The sequence below is a fragment of the Balaenoptera ricei genome, chromosome 7 (genome assembly GCF_028023285.1).
Source record: "Balaenoptera ricei isolate mBalRic1 chromosome 7, mBalRic1.hap2, whole genome shotgun sequence".
In the NCBI taxonomy this organism is placed as follows: Eukaryota; Metazoa; Chordata; class Mammalia; order Artiodactyla; family Balaenopteridae; genus Balaenoptera; species Balaenoptera ricei.
The window spans coordinates 51,049,998-51,076,979 of NC_082645.1; the positions used below are offsets into that span (position 1 = coordinate 51,049,998).

General features: G+C 35.7%; 1 protein-coding gene across 3 annotated transcripts in view; it reads left to right on the plus strand.

Moving 5' to 3' along the window:
• Positions 1-26,982, plus strand: part of SLC4A10 (solute carrier family 4 member 10) — a 217,035-nt gene that overhangs the window by 57,861 nt on the left and 132,192 nt on the right. For all 3 annotated transcript variants that reach the window (XM_059927980.1, XM_059927982.1, XM_059927981.1), the window contains exon 4: positions 18,441-18,579. In XM_059927980.1, the coding sequence (XP_059783963.1) occupies positions 18,441-18,579 (139 nt within the window). The remainder of the gene's footprint in view (positions 1-18,440; positions 18,580-26,982) is intronic.

The window sequence follows — 26,982 nt, forward strand, 5'->3', positions numbered from 1 at the left end:
TGAATGTTTTCAATTTTTGAAATAAGTATTTTTCAATCTTCTTCACCATTCTCCAACACCCCCCTTTTCACGGTCACCTAGCAGATGCTTTCTACTTCAAAAGGAAAATATGTCACCAGAAAGAATTAACTCAACTTCCCTCCTATGAAACATACAAACATAAACATATACCTACATCTGCAACTGTTTTTTCCTCATAATGCAATAAGGAAGTTTTCTTTTCAATTATGTTTATCTCCTATTCCCTCCCACCTTGAAATTTACACAATTTATAATCTAGTTGACTTCTTCTTCTCAACTGGATTATTCTCATCATCTATCCTTGCAGCTGCCTCAAACCCACATTTCCCCATTCAGTTGTATTCAGATATAAGGTAAGTTAGCATATGAAGTTTGGGCGAACAATTTTACTTTTAATACTCCATAGATATTGCTTTATTTAATATCTGGTTTTGCTAAGTATTGAAGAAAAATTTGTCTCTCTGTTTTTTCATTCTTTAAGTTTATGTCTTTTAAGCTTGAATGCTTACAGACATTTTTTTGTGTCCCTTTATTTAAGAAAACTTGCTAAGATAGACCTAATGGTGAGTACGTTAAAAAGCATTTCCAGTCTGCATACACTGATATTTTTCCACTGAGAGAATATTTTCCTGTCTTATCTGATTCTGTTCTACTTACTTTGGTCTCTTCTTTGTGAATTATATCTGCATGTTGGATTTATGATATCTGCTTGTTGTCCTTTTTTTGGTAGCTTAAAGTTAGTCTCTAATTATTCATTTGATTATCTGCAGTATCGGTTCTGCATTTTACTACTTCTATTAGGGGTTTTGATTTTGCTGTTGCATCTTTAGTTTTCTTAAGTTTCTTTCTTATCTCATCTGATTTTCTTTACATTTCCTCCTGTCCTTTCCTAATTAGTATTTGTTTTTCCTGCTTGATAGAGTCTGTGTTTTTAGTCTATTGATGATCCCCACTATTTCTGGACGTTTTCTTTTGATTCTGAAGTAGATAATTTTCAGAGGTATGATCTTCTTTTGGGCCATCAAGATTATTTTGACTTTCCATTGATTTATAGTATTTTTACAGGCTGCCAGTTTTTTTTATTTTTACTCACCTTTTTCCAAGGCAAAATATATCCATACTATGTATGTCCAGCTATATCCTAAGGTGGCTTAGAGAGGCACTGCCATTAGTGTGCTCTTTGTCTCCATCGCTGTGTATAGTTATGGGCATCAAACTTCCCCAAACACCATGTACTTCTGCCAGAGGTAGAATGATTGATGGGAGTGTGTAAAGAAAAGTACTCTGGGTATCCTGCACCAGCATGATAGAAGGATGGTCATCTCTGAGTCAGTGGGCAGAAGGGGAGGTGTGAAAGTGTCCCCCATGTTTTCAGGGTTTTTTGCTTCATGAAGTTGAGTCTGGGAGTATAACAAAGAGACAACTGGGTAGACTTCTCTTACTCCAGTTTCATCTGTTTATAGTTAGGAGAGACTCCCTCTTAGACTCTGGGAATGGAATATCTGTTGGAATAAGCTTTAATGGTTACTTTGAGTTTCTTAATACTTCTAGTATTTGAGAAAATAAACAGCATTCACATTAACTTAGAAATATTTAGTAAACAAACAAAATAAGCTTGTTCCCTCTGCCTCTGTCATGTTATTCTTTTTTCCATAGCTGGATACATTATGTCAGTTTTTCTAGAACAGTGGTTCTCAACCTTGCCTACACCTGGGAGATTTAAAAACATTTTGATGGCCAAATCCCATACCAGTCAGAATCTCTGTGGGTGGGACCCAAGCATAGGTATGTTTAAAAAGTACCCCAGGTGATTCAACTGTGCAACCAAGGTTGAGATCCAGTGTTCTAGAAACTTTGCTATTCAGAGTGTGGTCCATCACAATGCTATGAGACTAGTTATCAATTACAGGAAAAAAACTGTAAAAAATACAAACACATGGAGTCTAAACAATACGCTACTAAATAGCCAAGAGATCACTGAAGAAATCAAAGAGGAAATCAAAAAAATCTAGAAACAAATGACAATGAAAACACGATGACCCAAAACCTATGGGATGCAGCAAAAGCAGTTTAAGAGGGAAGTTTATAGCAATACAATCCTACCTCAAGAAACAAGAAACATCTCAAATAAACAACCTAACTGTACATCTAAAGCAGTTAGAGAAAGAACAACAAAAAACCCTAGAATTAGCAGAAAGAAAGAAATCATAAAGATCAGATCAGAAATAAATGAAAAAGATATGAAGGAAACAATAGCAAAGATCAATAAAACTAAAAGCTGGGTCTTTGAGAAGATAAACAAAATCGATAAACCATTAGCCAGGCTCATCAAGAAAAAAAGGGAGAAGACTCAAATCGACAGAATTAGAAATGAAAAAGGAGAAGTAACAACTGACACTGCAGGAATACAAAGGATCATGAGAGATTACTATAAGCAACTGTACACCAATAAAATGGACAACCTGGAAGGAATGGACAAATTCTTAGAAAAGTGCAACCTTCTGAGTCTGAAACAGGAGGAAATAGAAAATATAAACAGACCAATCACAAGCACTGAAATTGAAACTGTGATTGATTAAAAATCTTCCAACAAACAAAAGCCCAGGACCAGATGGCTTCACAGGTGAATTCTATCAAAAATTTAGAGAAGAGCTAAAACCTATCCTTCGCAAACTTCCAAAATATAGCAGAGGGAGGAACACTCCCAAACTCATTCTATGAGGCTACCATCACCCCGATACCAAAACCAGACAAAGATGTCACACACAAAAAATTACAGGCCAATATCACTGATGAACATAGATGCAAAAATCCTCAACAAAATACTAGCAGACAGAATCCAACAGCACATTAAAAGGATCATACACCATGATCAAGTGGGATTTACCCCAGGAATGCAAGGATTCTTCAATATACGCAAATCAATCAATGTGATACACCATATTAACAAATTGAAGGATAAAAACCATATGATAATCTCAATAGATGCAGAAAAAGCTTTTGACAAAATTCAACACCCATATATGATAAAAACTCTCCAGGCATAGAGGGAACCTACCTCAACATAATAAAGGCCATATATGAGAAACCCACAGACAACATTGTTCTCCATGGTGAAAAACTGAAACCATTTCCTCTAAGATCAGGAACAAGACAAGGTTGCCCACTCTCACCAGTATTATTCAATATAGTTCTGGAAGTTTTAGCCACAGCAATCAGAGAAGAAAAAGAAAAGGAATCCAAATCAGAAAAGAAGAAGTAAAGCTGTCACTGTTTGCAGATGACATGATACTATACATAGAGAATCCTAAAGATGCCACCAGAAAACTACTAGAGCTAATCAATGAATTTGATAAAGTATCAGGATACAAAACTGATACACAGAAATCTCTTGCATTCTTATACACTAATGACAAAAACTCTGAAAGAGAAATTAAGGAAACATTTCCCATTTACCACTACAACAAAAATAATAAAATACCTAGGAATAAACCTACCTAAGGAGGCAAAAGACCTGTATGAAGAAAACTATAAGACACTGATGAAAGAAATTAAAGATGATACAAACAGATGGATAGATATACCATGTTCTTGGATTAGAAGAATGAACATTGTGAAAATGACGATACTACCCAAAGCAATCTACAGATTCAATACAATCCCTATCAAATTACCAATGGCATTTTTCACAGAACTAGAACAAAAATTTCACCATTTGTTTGGAAACACAAAAGACCCCAAATAGCCAAAGCAATCTTGAGAAAGAAAAACGGAGCTGGAGGAATCAGGCTGCCTGACTTCAGACTATGCTATAACGCTACAGTAATCAAGACAGTATATTGATTTTGTGCCAGTAGGCACAAAAGCAGAAATATAGATCAATGGAACAGGATAAAAAGCCCAAAGATAAACCCATGCACATATGGTCACCTTATTTTTGATAAAGGGGGCAAGAATATACAATGGAGAAAAGACAGCCTCTTCAATAAGTGGTGCTGGGAAAACTGGACAGCTACATGTAAAAGAATGAAATTAGAACACTCCCTAACACCATACAGAAAAATAAGCTCAAAATGGATTAAAGACCTAAATATAAGGCCAGACACTATAAAACTCTTAGAGGAAAACAAAGGCAGAACACTCTATGACATAAATCACAGCAAGAGCCTTTTTCACCCACCTCCTAGATAAATGGAAATAAAAACAAAAATAAACAAATGAAACCTAAGGAAACTTAAAAACTTTTGCACAGCAAAGGAAACCATAAACAAGACGAAAAGACAACCCTCAGAATGGGAGAAAATATTTGCAAACAAAGCAACTGACAAAGGATTAATCTCCAAAATATACAAGCAGCTCATGCAGCTCAATATCAAAAAAACAAACAACCCAATCCAAAAATGGGCCGAAGACCTAAATAGACATTTCTCCAAAGGAGATATACAGATTGCCAACAAACACATGAAAGGATGCTCAACATCACTAATCATTAGAGAAATGCAAATCAAAACTGCAATGAGGTATCACCTCACACCAGTCAGAATGGCCTTCATCAAAAAATCTGCAAACAAGAAATGTTGGAGAGGGTGTGAAGAAGAGGGAACCCTCTTGCACTGTTGGTGGGAATGTAAATTGATACAGCCACTATGGCGAACAGTATGGAGGTTCCTTAAAAAACTAAAAATAGAACTACTGTACGACCCAGAAATCCCACTACTCAGCATATACCCTGTGAAAACCATAATTCCAAAAGAGTCATGTACCACAGTGTTCATTGCAGCTCTATTTACAATAGCCAGGACATGGAAGCAACCTAAGTGTCCATCGACAGATGAATGGATAAAGAAGATGTGGCACATATATACAATGGAATATTACTCAGCCATAAAAAGAAATGAAATTGAGTTATTTGTAGTGAGGTGGATGGACCTAGAGTCTGTCATACAGAGTGAAGTGAAAGAGAAAAACAAATACTGTATGCTAACACATATATATGGATTCTAAAAAAAAAAAGTGGGGGCTTCCCCGGTGGCGCAGTGGTCGAGAATCTGCCTGCCAATGCAGGGGACACGGGTTCGAGCCCTGGTCTGGGAAGATCCCACATGCCGCGGAGCAACTAGGCCCGTGAGCCACAACTACTGAGCCTGCGCGTCTGGAGCCTGTGCTCCGCAACAAGAGAGGCCGCGATAGTGAGAGGCCCGCGCATCGCGATGAAGAGTGGCCCCCGCTTGCCGCAACTAGAGAAAGCCCTCGCACAGAAACGAAAACCCAACACAGCCAAAAATAAAATAATAAATAAATAAAAAAAAAAAAAAAAAAAAAAAAGTGGTTCTGACGAACCTAGGGGCAGGACAGGAATAAAGATGCAGAAGTAGAGAATGGGTTTGAAGGCACGGGGAGGGGGAAGGGTAAGCTGGGATGAAGTGAGAGAATAGCATTGACATATATACACTACCAAATGTAAAATAGATAGCTAGTGGGAAGCAGCCGCATAGCACAGGGAGATCAGCTCGGTGCTTTGTGACCACCTAGAGGGGTGGGATAGGGAAGGTGGGAGGGAGACGCAAGAGGGAGGGGATATGGGGATATGTGTATACATATAGCTGATTCACTTTGTTATACAGCAGAAACTAACACAACATTGTAAAACAATGATACTCCAATAAAGATGTTTAAAAAAATGAAAGACACTGGAGCAGGAATAGCACAAATACCTATTATGGTTGGACTCAAGTAGCAGAAGTGGGAGAAGTGGCTGGACTAAAACAAAAGGTAGTGGTAAGGATATGATGAATGAGGGTGCAAACTGTGTAATGGCATTCATGGTCAAAAACATTTATACTACTGCTCTTTATAAAGAAAATAGTTCAGAGTCAGCTGGAAGGCTGGGACTCAATAACAAGGGATTAAGTAGAAGAAAAGAGAATTTTAAAATGTACTTATCGAATAAAGAATGTTAAATATTAAAAAGAAAAAAAGTGTGGTCCATGAGCCAGCAATATTAGCATAACATTTGAGCTTGTTAGAAATACAGACTCTCAGGCCCCATCCCAGACCTCTTGAATCAGAATCTGTGTATTAACAATAACTTTTGGTAACTTATATGCACATTAAAATTGGACAAACTCTAGAATATTGCTTGTCAAATCTTGTTGCATGTTAGACTCATCTGAGGAGCTTCTAAAAAATATTGATGCTCAAAGGCTTTTATTTAATTAATCTTGGGTGTTTTCCTAGGTCGTGGTATTTTTAAAAAGTATCCCAGGTGATTTAATATCCAGCTAGGATCAAGAGCCATTGATCTATCTCAAGAAAGTCCTGCCTCTTTAATTTGGGAAACTTGGCAATAAGCCAGGTAGCCCAGATTCTCCCACTGATGTGTCAGCCACTATTTTTGGATGCCACCTATTCCTTCCTCCACCAACCATCTGCGAATCTTTATTGCCATTTAGACCTAAGATCTGTTTTATCAGGGACAAAGGTTTGGCACCCTAGTGGTCGCTAAGCAGTAGAACCTCCTATATTTCACTTTTTAAAGTTTCTTCAGGACTAATGATCTGCCTTTATTCCTATTCCACAGTCAGTTTAAGTGCCTTGATAATCAAGTACTCAGTTACATGCTGAGACTGAAACCATGTTATGAACACCATCCCACTTGATTTGGGCTTTGATACTGAGCATAGAGTGAATATATGAGATTACTATGCTGAAGCCTTCGAAGAAAATTTCTGACTACTTAAGAAATACTTATTTTACTTGGAAAGATTTCAAAGAAAATCTTTGGAAGACATTCCTACAGGTGCTTTAAAATTATAAAGAATTCAACTTCCAAAGAAGTATGAGATAGAGGAGAATGTAAGGAAGCATCAGGTTCCTCTGCTGGGATCCTGGAGCTTTTATATTGTAAATTGGAGTATGGGTTTATGAAGACACGGAATAATTTGGACCCGTATTTCTGGAGCAAGGATCAATTTAACAAAAAGATTTTAGTGTAAATGTTTGAATTTTGGCACTCAGAAATGTTGTCATTCCAATATACGAGAAACAGCCACAGAATCCCACTTTATTATATAACCCAATCATGTAAGGCAGTGTTGTTAGGAACCTGGTTGTATCAGTGCTGCATCCAGGGAAAACTGAACAGGCCTCACCGTAGCCAAAGAGATTATGCTCATGTCACAGGCCTGCAATGGCTGGGTTTAGTCCACCAGATCCCATGGTTGGAATGTGATTTCTAGGTGAGTCCAAATATAGACCCAGCTTTTTGACTGTGTCGTAATGGTGGTGGTGATACTTTGATTATACAAAACTTCTGATGCCTGCAAATAAGTTCAACCTACTTTTGTTACTGCACTTAACACAATTGTTTGTATAAGATTGTGATGATTAATTTTTCTTCCTACTGTAATCAATTCCCTGATGACAGAATACTGCTAAAACTTTGCATCTTGTTATTTTTAATATTGTCTTTCATTCACCTTATATAATTTTAAATTATATTTTCAACCGGGAACATGGTTGAGTTGTTTAAAAATAAGTTTGAAGCATTAGCTTGAAGTCAGTGAAAATATAAAAGATAGTGAGAGAAATTCAGAACACTTGAATGTTAATTTGCTCCTCAGCCTCCCAACAAAGAATGTAACAGGAGAGATGACAAGAGTGTATAAATTATAATTAATCTATAAGCACGAGAAATAAATCTTAAAGACATCTACTTTATTAAATGCTTATTTAAAATATGGTACTCAAAGGTACTGTATAAATTAGCGCACCCCTTGAATTAGACCTGGGATTTTTCCATTCTTAGATGATAAATTGTGTACACATTTTAGGAAGAATGAAGCAAATACAGAAAACATAACTTCAAATCTGTTTATTGATGGCAATAGCTTCTTGTTCCTATTTAACTCCCAATTGGCTGATATATAAGAATATCAATGAGTTTTTTAAAAAATTATTTTATGTTAAGTATAACACAAGTATTTATGAATGTTAAAACATAGAAACATAAGCGTACAACTCAATGATTTATGACAAAGAAACATCTGTGTAAATATTGTCCTGGCTAGCACTCCAGAAACCCCCTTTGTCCTCCCTCCCAGTCACGACTCTCTCCCTTCTCCCCAAAAGGACCTCTAGTCTGTCTTCTTACATTGGGTGTTTTGCCTGTTTTTGAACTTCTTATAAACGAAGTCATACAGGAGGTATTTGTGTCTCTGTTGTTCAACACTGTGTTGTTAGTGGGATTCACCAATGTTTTTAGCTGTAGCTTTGGTTTATTCATTTTCGTTATTGTACAGTGCTCATTTGTTTGTATATACCATGCATTCTACTATTAATGAAAATTTAGGTTATTTAATTTTTGGAGATACTATGAAGAACAGTGCTGTGAACATTTCTGTATATGTCTCTTGGTGCACATATGCATTTCTCTACCTAGGAATGAAATTATTTGTTGCTGAGTCATAGGATATGTGTATTTCAACTTTAGTAGATAATGCCAAACAGTTTCCAAAATAGGGTACGTGTTAACACTCTAACCAGCAAAGTGTGAGAGCATATGTTGTTTTACATTCTAACTACCACTTGACAATTTCATTCTATTAACATTAACCATCTAATGAGGGGCATAATGGTATGTCATTATCTTAATTTGCATTTCTTGATTACCAGTGAGGTTGTGTAACTTTGCATGTGCTTTTTTGGCCATTTGGATAGCCTCTTCTATGAAGTGCCTATTCAGGTCTTATGCTTGTTTTGTTTTTTTTTTAAATTGGATCATTTATTCTTTTTGATTTGTAGAAGTTCTTTATATATTATGGACATAAGTCTTTTGTTGGTTTTTCGTGTCTCAATTATCTCACATTTGTGGCTTATCTTTTCACTCTTTTAATGGTGTCTTTTGATGTATCTACAAATTCCAGAAGAAGATACTAAGAGGCTGAGACCCTTATTCCCTAGTGCAGCTTTCTCCACACTGTAATTTATTTCCATTATATATTTTACTAAATACAGAAACAGAACCTTATCTTAATCTATCATAGTCTTAGCTACAGTGTGTATTACAATGATCTATGTTTTCAGTGGCTATCTTAAAAATAAATAAAATACCTATCAACATAGGAGAAATATTTATGCTTAGAAAAATTCTTTCCGATTGTGATATTACTATAATTTACATGATTTATGTCATACAATTTTAAGTTGCATAGATATTTAAAAAGTCATTGAATAACACATTTTGAATATTTGCTGTATTGAAACATAATCTGAGCCTCTCTTTAAGACATTAAAATTATGTTGACGGGATGATCATAAAAAGACTTTTGTGAGCATAACCTAATACCTATAAAATCATTTCTACTCTAAAGAATGAAAAGCCAGATACACGGAGTCATATGTTGTTTAAAACCCAAATAAAATACCTCTTGTCCATGAATAGATTATCCTACTTTAATAAATTATTATTTCCTATGCTGTTATCATTGTGTCTTCGAGAAGTCTTTTAAACATATGATGCCCTACCTCAGACTTTCAAATCCTCTTTATTCATAACTATGAGGGTCTTATTTCTTCATGTTTATTTAATGACTATGTTGTGATGAGTGATCCTCATGCTTTATTAGGGGAAATACTAATAAGTCTTAAATGCAAGCTTCCTGCACATAGTACTTGAGTTTGGGGGGTTGCATGCATGGTAAGTTTTATAGATACCCAGATTACTGATGCAGAGTAAACTGAAATAAGTCATTGAAAACAGTGATGAGAGAAATTGTTTCAAAAGCATGAGAAACGTAATACCAATGTTGAGGCAAGGCTACTCTGGGATTTGGTTTCTGACAAGTGAGTGAGTAGTTAGAATAGGCTGTCATGAAACACAAAACTGCTATGTCTGGTCACACTGGGTAGGTCTAATAGAAAAATTTAATTGATTTCTTAGTGTAACTCTAAAATTGCAACTTATGCTCTTTTTTACGGCTGTTTGAAGCACTGACTTTATTTATTTTTAATTTTTTTTTTTTTTTTTTTTGTCCAGAAGAACCAGCCACAGAGGTAACAGGCTGTCAAGAAGCATTTCATTTGACTCTGATGTGATTGGGTTTAGTATATATTACTATCACCCAGATAGTATACTTTTAGGAAAAATATAATACTAGCTTCTTATTTCAGATAAATTAAATCATAAATGTATATGCTGCACTGTGATTTCCTTAAGTACATTTGATATTTATGGAAATCTGTCAGTCTCATTTCAAAATCAACATTCGTGTTACATCTAAGAAATTGGCATATTCTTTTGAAGAGGTTGTTAAGCAGGAGACTTGGCTATTGACTCAATTCTTATTCATTTTGCTATAAAATTTAGTTTGACAAATTTCTTAAAATATTTGGCAATAAACCATATCTCATATATTAACATTCTAAAAGAGAAATGCTTTACTAATGCCTGCAGCAAATATGCTATATAAAAGTAGTTTCTTTTTCCTTTCTTATAATTTCTTGAATATATGTAATCATATATAAGATATAGTGCTGCACATTGGTGGGAATAATTAAAAAATTTAAAAACTGAGATGCCCTGTATTTTAAGACTTTATTTTTTGGCCCAGAGATAAACCCACGCACATGTGGTCACCTTATCTTTGATAAAGGAGGCAAGAATATACAATGGAGAAAAGACAGCCTCTTCAACAAGCGGTACTGGGACAACTGGACAGCTACATGTAAAAGAATGAAATTAGAACACTCCCTAACACTGTACACAAAAATAAACTCAAAGTGGATTAAAGACCTAAATGTAAGGCCAGACACTATAATCCTCTTAGAGGAAAACATAGGCAGAACACTCTATGACATAAATCACAGCAAGATCCTTTTTCACCCACCTCCTAGAGAAATGGAAATAAAAACAAAAATAAACAAATGGGACCTAATGAAACTTAAAAGCTTTTACACAGCAAAAGAAATCATAAACAAGATGAAAAGACAACCCTCAGAATGGGAGAAAATATGTGCAAACGAAGCAACTGACAAAGGATTAATCTCCAAAATATACAAGCAGCTCATGCAGCTCAATATCAAAAAAACAAACAACCCAATCCAAAAACGGGCAGAAGACCTAAACAGACATTTCTCCAAAGAAGATATACAGATTGCCAACAAACACATGAAAGGATGCTCAACAACAGTACTCATTAGAGAAATGCAAATCAAAACTACAATGAGGTATTACCTCACACCGGTCAGAATGTCCATCATCAAAAAATCTACGAACAAGAAATGCTGGTGTGGAGAAAAGGGAACCCTCTTGCACTGTTGGTAGGAATGCAAATTGATACAGCCAATATGGAGAACAGTATGGAGGTTCCTTAAAGAACTAAAAATAGAACTACCATATGACCCAGCAATCCCACTACTGGGCATATACCCTGAGAAAACCATAATTCAAAAAGAGTCATGTACCACAACGTTCATTGCAACTCTGTTTACAATAGCCAGGCCATGGAAGCAACCTAAGTGTCCATCAACAGATGAATGGATAAAGAAGATGTGGCACATATATACAATGGAATATTACTCAGCCATAAAAAGAAACGAAATTGAGTTATTTGTAGTGAGGTGGATGGACCTAGAGACTGTCATACAGAGTGAAGTAAGTCAGAAAGAGAAAAACAAATACTGTATGCTGAAACATATGTATGGAATCTAAAAAAAAGGTTCTGAATAACCTAGGGGCAGGACAGGAATAAAGACACAGAAGTAGAGAATGGACTTGAGGACACAGCGTGGGCGAGGGTAAGCTGGGACGAAGTGAGAGAGTGGCATGGACATATATACACTACCAAATGTAAAACCGATAGCTAGTGGGAATCAGCCGCATAGCACAGGGAGATCAGCTCGGTGCTTTGTGACCACCTAGAGGGGTGGGATAGGGAGGGTGGGAGTGAGACACAAGAAGGAGGAGATATGGGGATATATGTATACGTATAGCTGATTCACTTTGTTAATACAGCAGAAACTAACACACCATTGTAAAGCAATTATACTCCAATAAAGATGTTAAAAAAAAGACTTTATTTTTTAGAGCAGTTTTAGGTTTACATGAAAATTGACAGGAAGGTACAGAGATTTCCCATATACTCCTTGGCTCCACACAGGTATAGCCACCCCCATTATTAACATCACTCACCAGAATGGTACATTTTTTTACCAAGGATGAACTTACATGGACACATCATAATCATGCACAAAACCATAGTTTACCTTAGGGCTCACTGTTGGTGTTGTATGTTCTATGGGTTTGGACAAATGTATAATGACAATATCTGTCATTATAATATCATGCAGAGTATTTAAAATCCTGTGTTCTCAGCCTATTCATCCCACTCCCACCCTCAGCAACCACTGATCTTTTTACTCTCTCCATAGTTCTCCAGAATGTCATATAGTTGAAATCATACAGTATGTAGCCTTTTTAGATCAGCTCCTTTCACTTACTAATATACATTTAAGATTTCTCCTTGTCTTTTCATGGCTTACTATCTAATTTTTTTTAGCATTGAATAATATTTTATTGTCTGGGTGAATCATAATAGATTTATCCATTCACCTACTGAAGGACATCTTGGTTTCTTCCAAGTTTTGGCAATTATGAATAAAGCTGCTATAAACATCTGTGTGCAGGGTCTTTTGGTGGGCATAAGTTTCAACTCCTTTGGGTAAATACCAAGGACTGCAGTGCTCTACCATATAGTAAAAGTATGTTTAGTTTTGTAAGAGACTGCTAAGCTGTCTTCCAAAGGAGTTATACCATTTTGCATTCCCAACAGCAGTGAAAGAGAGTTCCTGTTGTTTCACATCCTTGCCAGCATTTGGTGTGGTTAGTGTTCTGGATTTGGGGCATTTTAATAGGTGCATAATGGTATCTCATTGTTTTAATCTGCATTTCCCTGACAATATATGATGTGGAGCATCTTTTCATATGCTTATTTGTCATCTGTATATCTTCTTTGGTGAGTTGCCTGTTAAAATCTTTGGCCCATTTTTTGATCAGGTTGTTAGTTTTGAGTTTGAAGGACTCATTTATGAATATGAAAGAACTATAATCATTTCTAGGATTCTTGTAACTTTTATATTGACTGAACACTACTTGTGGGATTTAATTATAAAGTAACTCTATTCTGGCTTGTACCATCCCTTTGTATTTACTCAGTGGATCTAATTGTTATTCTGCTCCTGAATGAAAACTCTGATGGGTTCTCCAGCCTTTCTAGTCACTCGTAGGTAACTTGAAGTCCTCTAATAAGTAACTAAAATATTTAGTCTCATGTAATAGTGAAAACTTTGAACTTGCTTTAACTGTAAGGCCTTTTGCCTCCCTCTCTTGCCCAGGGGTGCTCCAGTTGAGAACAGAGAATGTAGGTGCTTTTTTCCCCTCCTACCCTGAACTTCTTCTCCTTCGTCCAGATGCTCCATCATCTTTCTAACTCTAGTTTCTGATCCATTCAGATCTGGAGCATAGGAAATGAAAAGAACTAAGTGGAATGGGGCAGGAAAGCTCTTACTTAGCTGGTAGTCTTACAAGCTGATGTCATACTCTCTAGGCTTAGCAAGGATTTAAATTGACTCATTTTCTTTTACCTGCACTCTCTTCTGCCTTATTACTTATTCTTCCTTATCCACCAGGTATTCGGCTACAGTGATGGATTCCCCCTGCTAAAGTCTTGTAATTACGCCATGGCAGCCTCTTGGACAGCATCTAAGATGACCCCACATTCCACATTCTCTCTGTCTTGCATATTCTCTCTCTCTCTCTGTCTCTCTGCTTCTCTCCGACTCTCTGTCTCACAGGTGCAGCCCATATATGATTCACAGAAGACATGTACACACTCATTGCCCTGGTATATTCTGGAGTGCATGTTATTCACAGCAGCAATCTCAGCCATCAGCAGCTAGGCAGACTTTGTTTCTCAGGGAGGAATCATACCCCAGTCCATTGCGGGGAGACATGTGAAATTCATGATGCCCTAGAGCACTACTCACTTGTCTTGTGGGAGAGGCAGACAGCCTACTCCCCTCCTTTTGTAAGGGATTAAGGAAACTTGGGACTCACATTACAGCTTTCTTTGAAGAAATTCTTTCCAGAATGTATCTGCTATTTTCAACTTATGATCTTTTTATAGCCTTAGCATGGGTAAAGAGTTAGAGTTAAATAACTAGGTTTTTAGGAACATAGTTTGTAAATTCTGCATGTAGTCTCACGTCCCCTTTGGAGAGGAATACCTGTTGGTTCTTGATGCTTCAGCTGAAATGTTCTTTTTATCAATCCATAACAAAATTAACTAATTAGCATTAATAATAAATATATTATTTCAATTATAAAATGAATTAAAATATAGGAATCCAAATGAATAGATTATATAGGACATTCAAATAATATGAGCAAAATTTTAAAGTTCAAATGAAGATGGAAAATAATACTGAGCTGCAAAGAGACTGGAGACATCAATTTGGAACAGAACCATTAAACTTGTCACTATTTCATGATTTCAGAAGATAATCTGAATATTGATTTATCTGAACTATAACAAGGATAAAGAAGAAGAAAAGCACTTATAATTCAGAAATGCAAAATGGTAAACATCTAGTGAATCTGCTTTCTTGATCTAAATGTCATTGTGTATGAGGCCTGTGGTTTTCATGACAGTAAGATCATATATGTAAAAGGGAATTTTCCAATTCACTTCTATCATTATACTTGTTCTGTTGTTATAAGAAGTATATTTCTCAACATATTTTTGACTATTCTCCAGAAAGGGCCTGAAAAATAGAGAACTTTTGGACAGGGCCTACAGAAAGGAGAGTATTTTCACTGATTATTAGGAAAAATGTATCTAAGACCCTGGTTAATTCATATGTGAGTAATTAAAGCAGTAGGAGTAACATAGCTAACAATGAAAAGATGAAAGTTTGCAAAGGAACTTGCTTATTTCCAGTTATGATTCTATTAGTGGCTTTCCTCAGATAACTTTGTAAGTTTGATTTTAACTAACCATTTGTTGAAAATATGGTCTGTATTCCAAAAGAAATATTGATAGTTTGTTTATTTCTGATTGTAAAAGTAATATACGGTCTCTGGCATTCCAGTGCTGTTGAACATTAAGCTGTCCAAATCCTCTCGCTCCTAGTTCGCCTCATTGATTCTACAGCATCTGACATTACTGACTTCTTATTCTTCTTGAAATCCTTTTCTACCTTGGCCCCTGTTGTACTACTCTCGCCATCAGATGTAAGCTTTATAAGGACAGAGGGTTTTTTTCTGTTTATATCTGTCTAATTCACCTGACCAATGGAAGGTGCTCATTATATATATATATTTTTTAATTAATTAATTAATTAATTAAATAATTAATCTTTTGGCTGTGTTGGGTCTTCGTTTCTGTGCGAGGGCTTTCCCTAGTTGCGGCAAGCGGGGGCCACTCTTCGTCGCGGTCCGCGAGCCTCTCACTATCGCGGCCTCTCTCGTTGCGGAGCACAGGCTCCAGACGCGCAGGCTCAGTAGTTGTGGCTCACGGGCCTAGTTGCTCCGCGGCATGTGGGATCTTCCCAGACCAGGGCTCAAACCCGTGTCCCCTGCATTGGCAGACAGATTCTCAACCACTGCGCCACCAGGGAAGCCCCTATATATTTGTTTAATGTATAAATTCTTTTACATATCTACCTAATCCTCTTCTGATTTTTTTAACTCTTCTTCATCCTAAATCTTAAACCTTATTATTCCCCTGTTGCTGAGTCTTCTCTCTCTATTCTTTCATTTTTGAGTCCTCATCCATTGTAATCAAATGACTTCTCTAGTTAAAGGCAACCCATGTCTTTACCTCTGACCCTGTCGTCTTTTCCAGAATCAAATATCCACGTTTCCTGTGACCATCTTTATACGTTTGAACCATAATCACCTCAAACTCAGCATATCTAAAAGATGTCTCTTGTGCTCTCAGCCTACAATACTGGCTCCTCATTCTGACAACCCTTTTTTTCCCCGAGTTTTATTGAAAAATAATTGACATACCTCACTGTATAAGTTTAAGGTGTATGGCATGATGGTTTGCTTTACATGTGTTGTGAAATGACTACCATGATAGGTTTAGTTAGCATTCATCATCTCGTATAGATACAATAAAAAGAAAAGAAAAAAATGTCTCCTTGAGATGAGTACTCTTAGGATCTACCCAACAACTTTCCTATATATCATACAGCAGTGTTAAGTATAGTCATCATGTTGTACATTACATCCCTAGGACTTATTTATCTTATAACTGGAAGTTTATACCTTTTGACCATTTTCCTCCAGTTCCCCGCCCCCCTCCCCACCAAAGCCGGTAAGCACAAATCTGATCCCTTTTTCCATGAGTTCGGTGCTTTTGTTTTGTTTTATTGTTTTGTTTCATCTTGTCTTTTTTTTTTTTTTTTAGATTCCACATGTAAGTGAGATCATATAGTATTTACCTTTCGCTGTCTTATTTCACTTAGTGCCTTCAAGGCTTACCCGTGTTACAACCCTCTTTTAATTAACGGCACTGTTATTTTCTCATTCTCCGTGCTTCAATTCTAAACCTCTCTATTTTGACAGGCCTATATTTCATTGTAACCATCCCCACTACCGCTAGCATCAGCATCAGTCATCATTAATAATATTTATATAATGCTTTATAATTTGAAAAGTATTTTTGCATGCATAATTTCTTCTTTAGGGACTAGATCCTATCTCCTTCTAAGAGACTAATTCTGGCAGCTGGAAATATTTTCTATTTAAAGTATTTAATTTGTTATTGAACAGTAAATTTTAAATGGCAATTGAGATAAGTAGAGCAAGGAGAAGTATAGAGTGCTATGAGTTAAGATAACAGGTGCCTGACTTAATTATTGCATATGAGTGTGCTTATACGTGTGTTTGTGTTTTATGAGGCTGATTAGGTAGGCTTGCTGAAGCATATTACAGTGAAATAGATGCTGAAAGACATATAGGAGATCTAGAGGAAACAGTATGTGCGATGGCCCTGAAGTGGGAAGGAGCATGGTATTTTTAAAAATCTGAAAGAAGGCTAAGGTACCCAGAATGGAATTGCAAGGGGAAGAGTGGCAGAAGGTAAAGCTAATAACGTAGGCAGAGGCTAGGGCCCCATCACAAACATATATTGATACAGAAAGTATGACACTATATTATGTTTTATGTAATATGTATATTTTTCACTTTTGACTTCTGAAATCCTCAGTCGTGACTTAATTATAACCTAATCCTTTAAGTTACTGATTAATTGGTTTATTTTCACAAAGTATTTAATATTATAGATTTCAGTAATCACTGTTGCTTGTTACTGATTTACTCATTCTTTTGTGTTTTAAAAAATGTTTGAAAATACCAGATGTTTTACTGGAATAACATTGAATTTACAAGATGGTTTTCCACTATTGGGCTTTCCCATTAATATAAACTTATTCATTTATTTAGGTCTACTTTTACATCATTCAATAAAATTTTATAATTTTCATCACGAATGTATTGATTGAACAACACATTTACCAGGTAACCCAGCAATCCTACTCCTAGGTATTTGCCCTAGAGAATAAAAACTTATGTTCACACAAAAACCTGTACAAGAATACTTATAGCACTTCTATTCATAATTGAAAAAATTGTAAACTAAATACCTTTCAGCAAGTGAATGGATAAGAAAACTATGGTACATTCCTGCAATGGACTATTACTCAGCAATGAAAAGAAGGAATTACTGATACATTCAGTGACACAGATAAATCTTAGAATCTCAAAGGCATTATGATAAGTGAATAACAACAGTCTCAAAAAGCTATACATTGTATGTTTCCATTTACATGGCATTCTGGAAAAGGCAAAACTATAGCAGTAGGGACCAGATTAGTGGTTGCCAGGGGTTAGGAGAGGGATAAGGTTGTGACTACAAAGAAGCATCACAAGGGAGTTCTTTGGTGAATTATATTCAGCACAGTTTTAGTATAAGTGAATTTTATCATAGTCTACTCTTATGAATATTACCATAAAAGGTAGCATATGTGATGAAAGAAAATGAGTGTGTGTATAAGAGAGATGTAGAAATAGTTTCCATGATGTTATAAGTAATCCAAAATAATCATCACATTTGACTTTATCTTTGATAATATAGATACATTACATATTTACATTTTACATATTTATGATCCCGCATTATACTAGACTTAATAAAATGCCAAATTTAGTCTTAATTTCCCGAGTCTACTCTGGCTGCGTGCTGCAGTGTGGGGGGCAGGGGAGAGGTGAGTTTGGAGTGGTGTTGGAGGCGGTGACTGGGACATTTCAAGCTCCGAGTCGTGATAGTGCATGTCCATGTCTCTGATTTCCATAGACACCCCGTCACAGCGGGTACAGTTTATTCTTGGGACTGAGGATGACGATGAGGAACACATCCCTCATGACCTTTTTACGGAACTGGATGAGATTTGCTGGCGTGAAGGTGAGGATGCTGAATGGCGAGAAACAGCCAGGTGAGGATATTTTTTGTTGAAGGATGAAGGTATACTAAAGAATATTCATGCTATTAGAAAGAGAGATATCTAATGCCACAATTTTGCAAACATCCATCAGTGCTGCTGATTTCTGAAATTGCTCATCTGGCCTGGGCATATCCTATAACGGGATATGGGTCAGGATGAAACCTGAAGGCTGTAATTAGAGTAAACAGTGATGCAGAACCAGCAGCAGCCGCAGTCTTAAACAGTAGCATAATTTGCGTGTCATCAGGAAAACAGTAGATATCTAACAGTAATCTATTTCTATCTTTTCAACTGCTAGGTTGTGCCCCAACTGGTGATATTATATGGGACTTTTTAAAAGAAAGGGCAAACATTATGAGACTTTAGTTGGAGTCCTGAATTTATATACTATTTGTTGAGGGTAAAAATATTTTGTAATGTGTTTCTAGGATATATATACATGTAAACATAGTGGTTTTTAAAATTAATTTTTAAGAAATTACTTTTTATGTCATTTGTAATTAATATTTCCATATTGCCATGTAATTGATGAATTGCTGTCATCCTTTCTTGCTTATTTACTCATTTATTTAACAAACATTTATGGTCTATTGTGTGCCAGGTTCAATGGATATAGAACAACAACAACAAAAATCTTAGGGAATTCCCTGGCGGTCCAGTGGTTAGGACTGTGCTTTCATTGTCGAGGGCCCGAGTTCAATCCCTGGTTGAGGAACTAAGATCCCACAAGCCACACGAAAAACAAGAAAAAAATAAAAAGAAAAAAAATACCTTAGGGCTTCCCTGGTGGCGCAGTGGTTGAGAGTCTGCCTGCTAATGCAGGGGACCCGGGTTTGAGCCCTGGTCTGGGAAGATCCCACATGCCGCGGAGCAACTAGGCCCGTGAGCCACAATTACTGAGCCTGCGCATCTGGAGCCTGTGCTCCGCAACAAGAGAGGCCGCGATAGTGAGAGGCCCGCGCACCGCAATGAAGAGTGGTACCCGCTTGTCGCAACTAGGGAAAGCCCTCGCACAGAAACGAAGACCCAACACAGCCATAAATAAATAAATAAATAATTTTTTTAAAAAAAAGAATGAGGATTAAAAAAAAAAATTAAAAAAAAAAAGAAAAAAACACCTTAGATCTTGCTTTTAACAACCTCACCTCTAATGCAGGATTTAGATAAGTAAACAAAGTTGTTAAGTACTGTATAATGAATGCTGTGATACAGGTGTGCACTAGGAACTGCGGGCACGCCTAGGGTTGTCTTTTACCTGCTGCTTCCGATATTTTAATGTGAATACATATCACCAGGGATCTTGTTGAAATGTAGATTCAGTAGACCTTAGGAATAGAGTCTCAGGTCTTGCATTTAATCATTGCCTTAACTCTAGCCAGAGGTAGTGTGGAATTAAATGTTCAATTACGGTAATATTATAAATAATACTGGCCTGGTTAATTCTTGTTTGATATAGTTTAAGTGGTCTTTGTAGCTCTCTTTTATTTAAAATATACTAAAAGTAAATAGAAGAAGATAAAAATGGCTTTCACCTAGTTCATCTCTGTTAACATTAAAAAAATAAAACTAACTGCTAATATTTAAAATTCAAAAATCATAGAAAGGTAAAAAAGCAAGAATATTGCTCTACTCTTCTTCATAGTACTTCTCCTCAAAGGTAATCACTATTAATTGCTTCTTGTACATCTTTTCATAAAAATTTTAATGCCTAGATCTGCGTGTAATGTATGCCCTTTTTATATTTACATAAGAGGTATTATATACTGCATTCATGCCTTGCTTTTTTCACTTAATATATTTGGATCATTTTCCATATTATCAATACAGATTACTCAATCTTTTTAATCTCTTTAATGACTGCATCACATTTAGTTATGGATGAACTTTCATTTATTTAGCCAGTCTTGATAGGGATTTAGGTTGCTTTGGGGTTTTTTTGCTGTAAACATTGCTGCAATAATCATTTACACATATATTTTGGGATTATTTTGTAGGTATTCATGTAGGGTGAATTTTTAGCAGTGGAATTTATGTGTCAAAGAGAGCAGACTTTTTTTTACTTTTATAGATATTGCAAAATTGCCTTCATAAAATGTTTTGGTAGTTTATACTTCCCTCAACAATGTATGAGAATGCTTATTTCCCCCAAACCTTTGCCACACAAAATCATCAAACTTGTAAAAATTTTGGCTAATTTTATAGATGCAAAATAAATCTCAGTGTTTTAATTTGTATTTCTCTAATTATTAGTGAGATTGAACATCTTCTCATATGTTTTTATTGTTTTCCTGAGAACTAGCTGTTCATTTCCTTTACCTGTTTTATTTCAAGTCATTCATTTTTTTACTTGTGTTTTTTAATGCCTTAAACTGGTGGTATGTTATTCAGTGTGAATTACCTTTTTTAATGAAAAAACTACATAAATTAAATTCTTTCTGATGCTATTATAATATTTTAAATATAGAACTAAATTTGAAACAGTTTATATATGAGCTGGCAAATTTTGAGATTAAGAACCATCTACCTAATTTTTTTCTTCCAACTGCATCAAAAACTAAGTATTATTTTCAAGGATATAATATGTGTGCTCATCTTCTTTGATGACAGAAAAACAATATATGATCATATTCTCCACCAGTTAGTGTTATACATTTAGCTCTTTCATGATTAAAGAGTTGTTGATAAGGAATTTGAAGTGCAAACCTCCCTGTTTAAGGCTAGAGGCATCCATCTTCAGCTGGTTCTAAGAAACAGGTGTTCCTGGCTGACTTGAAGGAAGGAGATCTGGTGGTTATGATGACGATACAGCTCCGGTTAGAATCTCTTTAATCAATTGCTGAGAAGTACTTTTTGGAAGCATTTCTTTTATATTTCTTTCTTCACTCTCATCCCTCAGAATAGAGCTGAGAAGTAAGATTGGAATACGCGTTTTGACAGGAGTAACTCCCTTATTGTTAAAATGGTTGGTGATTTTTCACCTTCTAGATCAAATGGTGATCTATTCCTTTTAAGCAGTAACTTCCTTGTAACTTTCCCACTCTTCATCAAGCTAGGAGATAGCAGAGCAATGCTAGAATCTAGCTCTTTTCGTGCCACAATCGAGCAGGTAGGATTTTATCATGCTCTAATGGATTAACTTGAACAACATGTTTATCCTAAGCCATCAAAATATGTTGCTGTTTATTTATAAAGAGTGAGAGAGGTGACCCAGTTACTTATTAGTATTCTCTAATGTTGTTAGATAGGACTTGTGTTCTTAGCCCTGCTTCTGGAACCTTATGCACAGTGCAGGTATTTGAGGTTTGGGAGACATCTGATGAACAATCAAAATAGTAACAGACATTGAAGAGGAGAGTAGATGAATTTTGGCTGAGACACAACACGTCAGGGAAGAAAAGAACGTGTTTACTGAGGACTTAGAAATGGAGTAGGTTTTAAAGTGGTGGAAGTAATTTTGTTCTTGATGCCCTAGTTCATCTCACAAAACTAAGTTTAGTTAATTCATGACTCCATCTGATTTTTCAAATGCAATTTAATTCTAATAAATCATTACCATAACCATTTGAAGTACTTCTTTCTTTTGATTAGCATTCCAGGGGGATTAATAATTTTCTACCCTAATAGTAGAAATAAAAAGGATATTTTATCAGCACATTGCACCTGCCACATATCACATCTTGAATAATTCATGCCCACTGTTGTTGCCAAGTAAAACTTAAGCAAAGTTTCAGGTTTTGAAGCTAAATTTTTGAATAATAATTATTTAATAAATGTTTGTGAAAACCAGCTGTTCACTTTTTAAAAACCCTAAAAGAAGCCATATGACAGAGCTAATGAAATCAACACAATTACAATGTCCTGCTTATAAATAACATATAATGTTATTAATAGAAAAATACCCAAAGATACCACAGCTGTGCAGTTGTGGAGACAACATGCTTGACTCACTGTGGTTGCCCTTTAAAAATGCTTCCCACAAATGAGCTCAGCAGAGGCAAAGAAAGGGATAGCAGTTAGGCCTCTGATACATACATGGTAATGTGGGAAAAGATTATTACATCAAAACAATTTTATTGATGATGTGGAGGTATTTGATATTTAAAATTGGTAAAGGGTCAAGTCATCAGGATTTTTCAGTGCAATGTGAGGTGTGAAAATAATATGAATTAAGAACAGCTAATGTCAATAAACTCTAAGTTTGGATGTATTTTAATACCCCTTTCCTCTTGAAATAGGTACTTTATGATTACATATGTTAATCTCCAGCCCCCACTCTAACCATGTTCCCCCTTCACCCTCCATATCCTTAACTCTACCCAAAAAGGATGTTTTCTCTTGAGAATTCATGACTTCCCCCAAGACTGTCATTTTGGATGATATGGTAACTCCTTTACTCCCTTTTTGGGTAGAATCAGAGAATAAAAATTATTAGAAAAGTTAAACTAAATTAGTGAGAATAAAATAAACAGAAAGTTAAATTCTGTAGAAAACATCTATCTCTAATTTGCAGAGGAATTTTATTTTGTAGATTTCTAATATGAGTATTGTAGAGGAGATTATCATCAACTTAATCCTCAAAGAATTCAGGGAACACCTATTTTATGTTGTTGTTGCTTAGTAGAAAGAGATTCCAATGTGTTAATTATGGATGAAAAGAGACACAGACATACTGAAGGAAATGAAAATAATCTCAACAGAGTTTAAATCCACCCCTCCCCCATAGAAAATGTCATGAAGTTGGCCTACAATTTCTGTTTTTTTCATTGTCCATCACATCTCATTCATGCCTGTGAGACTCTTGTTTGCTTTGGTTTGCTATTCAAACAAATGTCAGCTGAGTTTATTTGAAAACTGGAATAAATTGCAGCACTTTAGGTCATTAACTGAAACCAGGAATTTTGTAACTGACAGTATATTCAGTGACTACACATCTTAAAACAGGATTTGGTGTGTTCTTAGACCTGCTAATTTCTATCTTTGGAGTATGAAATGGAATGAAAAACAGAAAAGAGAGATATACTTATGTATCTTTAAAATATATTCATTTAAATATCTTTTAAAGCTTTTGGCATCATTCTGGAGTTGGCATAAAACACTGAATCTTGAAGTGTTTAGTAACTTGATATTTGTAACTTGTGGGTTCCTTTTTATGGAAAGTATCTTATGTTTCCTCCTGTAATACTCATAAAACCTATGCTTATATCAAACCATCCATGCATATAACTTATGTTTGGCCATCCAAACTGCTTGGAACTCACAAGAGTCTCCATTCTTGGTCTAAAAGATCAAGCCCCCAGTTTGAAAGAAATTATTCTAAAGGAAGGAGTTTTTGTTTTTAAAATGTCTTCTCAGATAGACATGTAGATCAATGGAACAGAATAGAGAACTAAGAAAAACTAACCCAAGTACAGCTAACTGATTTTTGACAAAGGTGAAGGAAGAATTGTCTTTTCAACAAATGGTAATGGAACAATTAGAGATCTACATATAGGTAAAAAATATTAACTTCAATCTAAACTTCACAGTGTATACAAAAATTAATTCAAAATTAATCATAAATCTAAGTGTAAAACATAAAGCTATACAAATGTTAGAGAAAACATAAGAGAAAATCTTCAGGACCTAGGGCTAGAAGATGAGTTTTTAGGCATGATACCAAAAACACAATCTTTTGAATAAAAGAAGAAAAGAAAATATTTTTAAATTGGACTTCACCAGAATTAAAAACTTTTTGCTGTGAAAAATCCTGTTAGAGGATGAAGACAAACTACAGACAGGGAGAAAATATTCGGAAACCATATATTTGACAAAAATATTATATCTAGAATACGTAAAGCACTCTAAATGTTCAACAGTATGAAAACAAATCAATTGGAAAAATGGGCAAAAAACCAGGCCTTTCAAAGAAGAGATACACATGGCACATAAACACATAAAATGGTGTTCAACATCATTAGTCATTAGAGAAATGTAAATTAAAACCACTATGAGATACCACTGCACACCTAATAGAATAACTAAAGTAAAAAAAAAAGTCATAATAGCAAATGCTGGTGAAGATATAGAGACACTGGATCTCTCAGCTATTGCTGGTGTGAATGTAAAATGGTAGCACTGCTCTAGAAAACAGTTTGATAGTTTCTTATAAAACTAAGCATGCATTAGTAAATATGACTCAGCAATCACAGTCTTGGGCATTTATCCTAGAGAAATGAAAACTTATGTTCACACAAAACCTCTACATGAATGTTCATAGCAGCTTCATTTGTAATCGCAAAAACCTATAAACAACTCAGATATCCTTCAGTGGGTGAATGGTTAAATAAACTTTGGTACATCCATACAGTGGAATACTTTTCAACAATAAAAAGGAACAAACTATTGATATATACAACAACTTGGATGGATCTCAAGGGCATTGTGTTTTAGTGAAAAAAATGTCTATCTCAAAAAGTTGCAAACTATATGATTCTATTTACATAACATCCTCAAAATGACAAAACTATAGTGATGAAGAACAGATTAATGATTACCAGGGGAAAGAAACAGGGTGAAGATTGGGAATATAAAGGAAGCTCATTTGTGGTGATGGAACAGTTTTGTATCTTGATTATGGTGGTGGTTTTTACACACACACAAACACATGTACACCCCCCCCCCATATCTTCTCAAGATTCTTAATCTAAATATTCCCTTTCAAAGGAACCAAGATAAAATGATGTAGATGCTTCGTTACTTATTTAATTATTTTCACTGTTATCTGGAAGTAAAATTTAACTATAAATTCCCTTAGAAGAAGGGGTTGGATCATTTTGCATAGATCAAGAAGCCCATGGATATTTAAAAATGAATTTATTATTAGCGTTGTTACAACTTACAAACAATATTATTGTATGGGTCAGTCTATAGATTTATACTTAAGTAATTAAGAAACAATATGGTTTTTTTAGTAATGTATCAACACTCGTTTCAGGATTTCTTGAGTGAAAATTTTAAATACATTTTAGTAGCAATTCTATATAGAAAGATGACAGAAAGTACCAGAGCTCCAGAAATGAGAAATCTATAGTCCACCAAACAGAATTACACCCTTTTATGACCCTAATTCTTTTTTTTTTTTCTTAACGTACTTTAAAATTTTATTTATTTATTTATTTTTGGCTGTGTTGGGTCTTCGTTTCTGTGCGAGGGCTTTCTCTAGTTGCGGCAAGCGGGGGCCGCTCTTCATCGCGGTGCGCGGGCCTCTCACTGTCGCGGCCTCTCTTGTTGCGGAGCACAGGCTCCAGACGCGCAGGCTCAGTAGTTGTGGCTCACGGGCCCAGTTACTCCGCGGCATGTGGTATCTTCCCAGACCAGAGCTCGAACCCGCGTCCCCTGCATTGGCAGGCGGATTCTCAACCACTGCGCCACCAGGGAAGCCCCCTAATTCTTCTTTACGACACAACAGACTGGAAACTAGATTTCAAATCTAACAAGGTTCTTCAGTCAAAATAACACCAGCATAAGTGACGCTGTAAAGACTCCCTTCTTTTATTCTTTTTGTCTGAAAACCCACGTCATATGTGAGTAGTATATAAGGTGACAGAAGATTTAATAAAAGTTGTGTCCACTCTCTTGGTACACCTTCTGTGGATAACATAAGACGAGAGGGAGAGAACACAGAACATTTTTCAACTTGAGATTTGTTCCAGACAAGAACGAAAATTAAATGTTAAATCCGTTGTTTTCACTATAGGCTTTAGCATAAGATATCTGAGCTAAAAAAGTCCATCAATCCAACTGAAGTAATTGTATTATGGTAGAAAATGGGCACAGACTCTGGAGAAAAACAAGAACAGTTGGAGTTGATCTGGTTTGACTAGATTAGTGACTAGGTGATCTTGGACAAGTTTTGAATGTGTTGAATTTGTCTCATCATTTTACAGATGAGAAAACTGTGGCCCAGAGAAGTTGAAAGACTTTTCCTTGGTCACACAGCAATTTAGATATAGAGTAGGGCCCAAAACCTAGATTTCTTTTTATTCCCAACTAGTCCGATGCACTTTCCACAGTACTATCCCATTTCAAAATGTCTGTCAAGAGGTTGATCCTTGGAGATATTGACATTCACAATGTGACCATGGCCTTACTTTTATACCTGACAAGAAATACTAGGTTATTATATTTATCAAAAGTATATTCACTCTCACCATTAATTCTAATTAGGAACTTGATGCTGGTATGAATTGCTAAAATTTGTATCAGTTAGGATAGGCTAAATTATGCTAGAAAAAATATCCTGTAATTTCAAAAGCTTAAAATCACAAAGGTTTATTTATGGTTCATGATACATGTCCATCCTGAATCAGTGGATGCTTGCACCACTGCACTAGTCGTTACTCAGAGACTCTGGAT